At 31.8% G+C, this 10,147-nt stretch overlaps 1 protein-coding gene across 1 annotated transcript in view; it reads right to left on the bottom strand.

Moving 5' to 3' along the window:
• LOC120773023 (ell-associated factor Eaf-like) overlaps positions 1–9,811 on the bottom strand; it is a 34,101-nt gene extending 24,290 nt beyond the window's left edge. The window contains exons 1-2 of the mRNA XM_040101952.1: positions 9,071–9,811; positions 8,868–8,960 (exon numbers count right to left, since the gene is read on the bottom strand). Of these exons, the coding sequence (XP_039957886.1) occupies positions 8,868–8,960; positions 9,071–9,197 (220 nt within the window). The 5' untranslated portion in view covers positions 9,198–9,811. The remainder of the gene's footprint in view (positions 1–8,867; positions 8,961–9,070) is intronic.
• Between the last annotated feature and the right edge of the window lie 336 nt (positions 9,812–10,147).

Genomic DNA, 10,147 nt, shown 5'->3' on the forward strand with positions numbered 1-10,147 from the left:
GCAAGCCGCTGGCAGACGTTGACAATGAAGTGCTATTGAAAAGCTAGTCATTTGGCGGAAGGTGAAAACTTTATGTAACAGTTTCATTTTATGTGGTCTCAGTTTTCTTTCATTTACTTAATTTGTTAGCATTAGTTAATTTAACTTTTACTACTAAAAATACATTTATTTTTGCAAAAAAATTAAATTATTAAATTTGAGTATGATTTTAATTACTGATTCTTTCACATTTTTTCCAAAACGTAAAAATTAATTTTTTTAAATTAAAACTAAAAACAAACTACCAAGAATATACATATATTTTTACAAGAAAATTAGATGGTTATAAATTTATTTCCTAAAAATTATTTTTTTTTTGGAAATTTACAAAAAAAAAAAAACGTTTTATCTGTTTTCAATATTCAGGAGGTGCAAAAGTAGTTTTTACTAATCAAGAAAACAATAACTATTTTTTTCATAATGGTTATAAATTTATTTCCTAAATATTATTTTTTTTTTGGGAAATTTACAAAAAAAAAAGTTTTATCTGTTTTCAATATTCAGGAGGTGCAAAAGTAGTTTTTACTAATCAAGAAAACAATAACTATTTTTTTCATTAAATATTTGTTCATTAAATTCTTACTTAATGCATTAATAACAGTCGGATCTAAATAACCGGAGTGGACCCGGATTTTTATCAACCGTCAACACTACAACAACAACCATTTCTTAATTACAGCTTATGTACATATGCATACATACATATTCGCCTACATAGCACCTAGTAGTAGTAAATTAGAACTCTTCAATTTGCTGGGGCTAGTTGAGACGTTGTGAGTTAGGAGGGGGCACAATATACCCTAGGTCGCGGTGCAATCCTCATTTAATTAGCTTTTCTTATCTTATGTACATATTATTTTATTACATGTATGTATATCTTTTGTAATTATTTTACTTTAATTTTTTTTATACATATGTATGTACATATATGTAATTATTATGGTATTATAATTTAATTTTTTTTTTTAATTTTCTTAATTATTTTTAAGCAATAATAAGATTAATTTTATGTTTCTTTTTTATTATTAATATTTTTGCCAAATTTTTTTTATATAAATATATGAAGGAATGCTGCTCAAGATACTACAATCAGCTGTTTTTGCATTAAATCTAGCATTAAATATAACAAAATTTCATGAATAAACTAGTAAAAACTCGTTTACAATACAAAAACGAATTTTAGAAATTAAAAAATTTCTTTCAAATAACACAAAAGCAACTAAACACTTTGCAGCAATAAACTTTAATCATAAAAATGCGATGAAGAAATGAAATTAAATAGTGAATGCGCGCATGGAGACGCAGCTGTGGCGGTAGTAAGTAATGCTGGTGACGTTAGACTACCACCGACTGGCGGTGCAATTGTCACAATGTTTGTTTGTTTGTTTGTGGGTTTGCTTATTTGACATTGGTTGTCGCTCGTGGTTACACAGAGATTTGTTTGCTGCTCGGTTGCTTAGTCGCAGCAATAATATTCCTTCGTCGCAGTTTGGCGAATAGTAGTTGCAGAAAATTAGCGAATGGTTGAATGAATGGGCGACACTGCTTGCAGTAGTGTGCGTGTGCATGGAAGTGTTGGTGGAAGTTGTGGAAAAAATATGGCTTTTGATAATGAAAGGAAACTTTTTCTACAATTCAACGCTCATTTTCCAACATTTCCTTGTGCATGCTTTTGCACTTTCCCCTTTTATTACCGGCACTATACTGCTCACATTACCACTACACGACTAGCACCAAATACTGTTGAAACAGTTGGCGTGCCAGCAAATTACCACCGTGCACCGTACAGCGTGTACGAATTGCCGATGACGGCTGCAATGACGCTGCTGACAGTTTGCAAGACATTTACATAATCTCTTTTCATAATAAAAATGAAATGGAATTTTACGCTTGGGATTTTTATTATTCATCAACTAACTGACTTGTTTGCAACTTGTGCCGAGATTTATTTCAATATCTCTCTCTCCGCAACTTTAGCTTTGCGCACATTCACCTTTCCTCTATTTTCTTTCGATTTTGATTTGGCATGAGGTATTTCATTTGATTGATGCCAGTGTTGGAAATAGATGGAAATATTTAAAAAATTGATGGTGGTGCAATTACACGAGCCAATGTTAATTGTCTCTTAAATCTTTGAATAATAGGAAAATTTGGCATTTAAAAATTTCCAATAAACATTATGACGATCCTTAAACATCATTACATAATGGAAGCTAATAAATATTATAGATTTCCTTTAAATACATAATTGAATCCTTAATAATTGTTTATATTTATTTTTTAACTTAAACTTTTTTATTACTTACAACCTTAAATTTCTTTATCCTTTCAGTTATCTGTCTTTTTTATTTTCGTTAAATTTTTTTTTTGTAATAATAACATATAAGTAACAATTAATTAACGAATTATTTAAATAACAAGTTATATAACAGATCAGATTTTTCACTTTCGTAAAAAGATTTGTGAAATTCATGGAAAACACCGCATATACAACAAGTCATTTAATGTGAAAATGAAAGAGATTGCTCGTGGCGCAGAGCAGCACAAGTGAAAGGCGTTAAATCAATTAACGCCAACACATAACAAACTGCAGATGAACAGCCACAGCAACTTCAGACGTCAATTGATGTCTGTGAGTGTGCGGTGGGGTGGCAACTTCAGCAGATTCTCAAAGCATGCGCGTAATTTTTAAGATTACTTGTATATATGTATATATGTACATACAAATGTATATACTACATGTGTACATATGCATATATAGTAAAGAGCTTACTCACTCAACGTTAATTAGTGTGGACCTGTTATTCTTTTCTATTGATTATGTTTAAACGATTGAAAGTGAAAGGCATGTGATGCTAATCTATTAAAAATCATGTAAGTATTTTGCACCACAAGTCTATAGATTTGTGGACAAATATTTTTTAGAAAATCTTTGTCTATTATAAAACTTTGTTTTCCTGATTTTACAAATATCTCATAATTTTTCACAAATTTACAAGGCTCTTTTAATATTTCCACCACATCTGTGTTTAATCGCTGACAATTTGACAGCGGTGCGTCAAATAGACTCAGCTGATAGCTACAACTAATATAATCGATGTGAAAGTTTAACCATAAAATTCGATTATCTTCCGTAAACAAAAAAGTTTACAATAAATCAAAATGATTAATAATTTCTGCTAATAAGTTCAAAAATTCACCTTAAATCAGCAATCAGTGTTCGTAAATATTTGATTACATCATTAGATGAAATAGTAAAGGTAAATTGCACACAATTCACTAGAAATCTAGATCGTATGTTGTATGTTTTTTAACAGAAAGCACGTAACAACAATTAACTTATTTCAATTCCGTTTTAATAGATTCAATCAGAAATACTTGACTAAACTGAATAAAGAAGCATGATACATTTATAGAATTGGTAAACATTGTGAAAAAAATAATTGACTTGATGTGTCCTTCAAATACTTAGTATGTGCTCATTTATGAAGCAAGTTCATTGACAAAGCAATAAAATAGTTAATAGTTTAATGTGAGCCAAAGGGAAAACTTTATTTTTTTGATAAGCAATTATAAGGGCTCATATCAGACACTCAAATTGATTAAATAGTATTGGGAATTTACTATATGTATGTAAGTATTAATATGTTCTTTAATAAATACATTAATTGAACTATTTTATAAAGTTCAAAAAGTCTACATTTAAATTTTTCTCAAAGCATTTGTTTGAAAAATAAAAATTGAGTTTTATTCAATATAAATAAAAAATACTTTGATATTTAAACTTAAACAATTTTAAAATTAGTTTTACGGCTCTGACGCACATTTCGAAACTATTCTAGGAAATTAGCTTAAGCAGCTTAGCACATTGCCTATCAGTATTACAGAACTCACGTGCTGACTTTATCAGATAAGCGAGGCATACAAAAAATCTATTTATGTCAATAAATATTTAAAACCAAAAAAGTAATAAAAAAATATTGTTTATACTCAAAAATAATAAAAAATAATTATTTAATTGGACTCTTCATCACACAAGAAATTATATAAAAGTTGAGCACAAAATACTTATCGCAAATGATAAGGCAAAAAAAAATATATATATGTACATATATATAATAATAAAGTATTTAAATTGCCAAGTGTTTGTTTATGATAAGCCACAATGGGCATTTCATTTTACACACACCAGGGAAAAAAGCTTTCGAGTATAAATTTGTAAGTAAAAGTAAGCGCATTGAGCAGACGAGTGGATTTAAATAAAACTGGCGGTGACACGAAACAGTTTGACGTAAGGTTGGAATGATCAGCTGATTTGCTGACATTGACGTTGCCATTTAGGTTGCTTTCAAAGGATAGCTTTGGATCAAACCCGTTTTAGCTACAAAACTAAGATACTTTAAATAAAATGAAAATAAAAACAGAAATAAACGTTAAGTTTGGCAGCACCGAAGCTATAACTTTTCACAGGTGCATTTCTACTAGCATAAGAGAGGATATACAAATCTTTATCCTGAGTTAATCACTTAATTTACATGGCAGCTATATACTATAGTGTCCGATCTAAGCAATTCGTTTGGAGATTGGTGCGATGCCTTGGATAATAATCTAAGACCAATTTCGGGAAGATAGCTTGTCAAAAAAAAAAGAAAATCCATACAAGGACTTGAGTGTAATCGCTCAGTTTGTATGGCAGCTATATCTGAAAAAATTGTGCGAAGATTGTACCGTTGCCTTACAAAACAATCCATGTCAAACGGAAGATACTACCTCGTAAAATATAAACGTTTTCCATATAAGAACTTGATTTTGATTTGTTAGTTTGTATGCCAGCTACATATGTAGTATATAGATAATATAGTGGTCTGGTATCGGTAGCTCCGACAAATTAACAGTTTCTTGTAAAAAAGGACTTGTGCAAAACTTCAAATCTACATCTCAAAAATGGTGGGACTAGTATAAATTGACAGACAGACGGAAATGATTAAAGTGACTTAGCTCGTCATGCTGATCATTTAAACATATGTATATCTATTTTATAGGGTCTTCCAGGCTCTTTTCGCATGTTACAAACTGCGTGGCAAACTTACTAAGTCTACTAAGTTACTAATCATTCATTAAGATATTTTGAAAATAATAGTTTAGAATAATAATTTGAACAGAAAAATTAGATCGAAAGTGTGTTTATACATTTTTCAGAAGGCAAAGAGTAGGTTAGTTAATTCAAAGTTTTTATTAAATAGTGTGCCAAGTGACACAAAACGATAACACAAAAAGAAATTTAATAAAATTCTATTAATAGCGGCATATGGAGACATAAACATTTACATAAATATTCGCTTTTGACAATACATATTATAGACAAATAAAAACGGCATAAATGTGGGTAACCTCAATTGAAGGCAACGATGAATTTGGAGCATTAGAAAATAACTCGAAAAACAGAAAACAGAAAAAAAATTTAAATGAGATAGTAAACTAACCATGCATATAGTAAGGTATTCACAGTGAATGCCACTAATGAAGCTTAGTTAAGTTGCAGCACAGACACATGGATATGAATGTATGTACATACATACATATGTATGGGTGTGTGTATTGTAGAGTAGCGGCGGAAGAATAGGTGGTGAATGTGGTGCTGGTAAGACCAGCAGTGAAGCAGAAAATAAATAAATTTTATGCAGGTTAAGTGAACAAAACAACACATTAAATAAATAAATAAACAAATGACTGAAATAAAATAAAACCAACTAATATTTTTTTTGTATAAAACTTGGCAATGGTTGCGCAAGTTAGACTTTACGGTTAGTTGACTATACTAAAATTTAAGACAGTAGCGGTTATAGGCACAGCTGGTATGGTTAGTAATTTATTTGCAGCGCTATTAGTACGAGCTAGAGGCGCAGCTTGGCCAAACGCTAGTTACTAGTAACGTATGTATGCATGTTCATACGTATTTATGTGGTAGCTTATTTCCGTTACTGCTCGCAAATAGTTGGCATACCAAACAAAATATGACGTTGAAATGAGAAAGCCACTAAGCAACAAAAAGACAAATTGGCTGGTGTGTGCGGAAGGCAAGACTGTAATGGGCAGCCAACAACTGTTAGCTGCTAATCGTCCGGACGCCGGTAATTGTTGCCAATACAAAAAGCAAAAAAAAAGGAGGGTGAAGAACACAAAAAAACAGATGTAGCACAAACTAGAAGTGATTGCTGCAGGCCAAGAAAGAATACCAAATTTTTTTTTAATTTAAAGAAAAAACATGGAAGAATGAAAAAGTTATATCAAAAAACAAGCAGGCAAAATGATTATAGCTGCCAATAGGTTCAGTTTGTGCTTGGACCACACACATGATTCATAAAAAGTTTCACTTTAAAAACATACATACATATGTAAGTGTGGATTTATGAGCGTGTGCGCACAGGTGGAGATGTTTGCAAGTACACTGCTACAATTTCACTTAAAATCACAGCAGTTGGCTGTTATGTGCAGATATTTGTAAGCTAACAAGTTAGACCATCCATCGATTCAATTCTGCTTTCCATAAGCCAGCCAGTGGACTGAAACAAGTAAACTACATATACACATATGTACGTATATACATATGTATGCATATGATGAACTAGTTGTAGAACAAGCTTAGTGTGGTGCACTTTCAAGCGCTCCACATTCACATTCTCTCTTTGATTGCTTTCAGCTCGGCATTCATTACATTCTGCCAACCAGCAGAGTTGGTGATTATGTTTTGTTAATGAACTTGTTTCAAGTTCTGATGAGTTTATTTTTTTCCGCCTTAAATGCAGTCACTTTTCACTTGATCATTCAATCTGGGTCTAATTATGAGGCAACTATGTGCTTTATTCATTGTTTTGTATCAGAAGGCGAGGAGTGCCAATACAAAGTACATAATTTCTATTTAGAATGCAATAATTGTTTAAATATCAGAAAGAAACTAAAAGCGGAAATATATATTGAAAAATATGCGCATACATAGTATGTATGTATGTATGCAAAAATGTATTAAACGGAAGTTTCACATTAATAACTTTTAAGGTTAGGTAAAAAAAATATTGTACGGAACTTAAATGATTATATTAAATTACACACTTCTTTTGAATCTTCCGTATTCCAATTTGGCACATTTTTATCACAATCATACCAAAATAACACAATAACTTCACAAACTTGATCCAACTTTGTTCAACACCACTGCATTTTAAACTCCCACTCAATTTATGTTTCTCTATCAAAACAATAATATTAAAATTGACAACAGAAAATTGTAAAATACAGAACATGTTGCAAACAATCAATGTCAATCAGTCTGACATTACAGGGTAACAAGTCAGCTGATTATCAGCCAAGTGTCAGCCGCGACTGCTCGGGCAGAGGAGAACAGAATAAAGCACGTACGAACGGATAGCTGTATGTTAAACAAAAGTGCTTGCAAACGCATTCACCTGAATATAGTTGAGCAGAGCGCGGCTAACAAACGATTATTGAAAACAAATGGATGTTATTTTTCGACAAATTGTTTTCAATTGTATTATTTAAAATTTATCCACTATTTTCTATTCATAATTGCTAAAAAAAATTATGAATATTAGCAACAAAAGTTTTCTGACATTGTAGAAAAGCATGAAAATTATTATATGTAATTGTGAGATTGTGTGCACTCGAATACATGAGATATGTATAAAATATTATCAATATTATTGCACAATCCATTTTATCGCATGTACAGGGCTTTCTAATAGATCGATGCTTGATATTTGTACAGACAATACATCATTTCAAGCGTAACTTCAATATAAGGCACCCAAATGGCTAAACATACATAGTACTTCTGTTTTTACAGTCTTTATGCCAAAGACTTCTTGATGTACATATGTATGTATATGTAAAAAAATATGTGAATAGTAGTGAATGGCAGCAATACCTCGCTAGAAATTGATTTTTTAAGTTCAACGGACTGAGTTTAAATTGATTTTAAGATATAACTATACGTACAATTAGAAAACTGAGAACCTTTTATCATGTCAAAGTACTTACAGAAACACCCTTCACTTTAAGAAAATATTGTCTTCTCAGCAGTTCCAAAAAAATATTTCTCTCCCTATCAGCAAAAATATGAGTGTATTACAAATACAGATATACAAATATGTATATTATATACATACATTCATTTTTTAATTAAAGTTAACGTTATCAGGAGTCAAAATAAGTTTCAATTGTCATTCAATACATTTTTATGGTGCAAAAAAATGACGGCACGTGTAGTCGAGATTGAAAGTTATCATAAAAAATATTGAATAATTCAAATTTACGAATTCACATTGTTTTGAAAAAGTACCCAATTCAATGAATTTGTTATAATTGTATATCTTCTTCTTAATTGGCGTAGACACCGCTTACACGATTATAATTGTATGTATATACATAGTAAATGTATGTATATACCTACGCACACAGTTATAAATAAACCATGAAATATACATATGTACATATTGTCCTGTTTTTAAAAGACCATATACATACATATGTATATACAATAGGTACCTGGGCATGTAAAATGTCAAACAATGGGCAAAATCAGCAATTAAGAAGTGCATTTCCAAACAAATCAGCGGTTCAGTTTAGTGTGAAAAGGATTGGTATGCATCTAACTTTGACTTATCTTTATTTTAGGTACATAATTAGTATTTATTTTTCAATTAATACTACTTGATTCCTTATACATAATTATTATTTTTCTCTTATTAAATATATCATATTTGCTAGTGCTATATACATACATACATACATATCTGTTTTTCGGTACTCACCTAAATTTGGCACGGTAACGGTAACTTGATTATTGGAGCCGACGTCCACTAAAGCTACTTTACTTTTGTCCACACTTGCTGGCTTGAAGTCATCTGTTAAATGTAGAGAATAAATGTTATTTTATTTATCAATTGGAGGGTTTAGTTTTTTTTTTAAATAAACCGATATCTAAAATGTGAAATACGATCTTATATGTACTTACATTTGATAGTGTGAAAGGCCGTCGTTGTATTTTTTGGATTGTATGTGCAGCCAAGCTTTAAATCGCGCACCTCGTCTCCAATGTTAAGGCGCTCTGCGAGCGAGCTTTTATGTTTGGTCATCATCATCGCCGTTGAACCAACACCTGCGGTTGGAAGCTTGTTATGAGGCGTTGTCGTTGTGTGTGGAGATGACGATGATGTATTTGCGTAATTTGAGTGATTTGAATAATTGGCACTGGCGTTATTATTGGTGTTATAGAGGGAATTGTTGTAAGTGGACTGGTTTTGTTGTTGCTGATATGATTTTGTGGTGTTATAGCTTGGTGATTGAAAACCTTGCAAATATGCCGATTCTCTTTCAGCCAGCAAAGATGAATCGGATGCCGTTGTAAAGGAACTGACTCCGGTGCTAGCACCCGCTCCAGCCGTCGTCGCCGCCGTCCCTGCTGACCACTGACCAGCACCGCCGCCACTTCGTTGCAATTGTGTTATACTGTTTGCAGTAAATTTACGACCACCCGCTGCACGGGCACTTCCTCCAATCCCACTACTTCCCCTATTAGTAGATGTTACTGTTGTCCCAGCCGCTGCGTTGCTTGTTCGACTGCGTTTTACGCTACCACCTGCAGCCTTGGCCTTGAGACGTTGTAACGTTGTGGTACCCGATGACTTCGGAATTTTTTTGCTTTTCGGTGCAATATGGAATTGCACACACACGCACACGTATAAAAAATATATTATTTACACTTAAATTGAAAATTCAAATGTTAATTGCACTTCCAGGCGGAGAGGCGCCCAGCACCACTACATTCTCAATAAGGAGCAATATGCACTACACCTAGCACACATTATATTTTATAATTTGATAATTTTATTCTGAAACAAAAAATTTCAAAATTAAACACATAAAACTCGGGATTATTATAAAATTCGTGGTATTCGAAAAATTTTAAATGCATCACAATTGTACTGAATAATTTTAGGTCTCATACACACATTACTACAAGGCTGTTCACTTCACTTCACATTAAATTTTATATTTCACCTACTCAGCTTATTTAACTACCAAGTAATTA

The sequence above is a fragment of the Bactrocera tryoni genome, chromosome 3, assembly GCF_016617805.1.
Source record: "Bactrocera tryoni isolate S06 chromosome 3, CSIRO_BtryS06_freeze2, whole genome shotgun sequence".
Taxonomy (NCBI): domain Eukaryota; kingdom Metazoa; phylum Arthropoda; class Insecta; order Diptera; family Tephritidae; genus Bactrocera; species Bactrocera tryoni.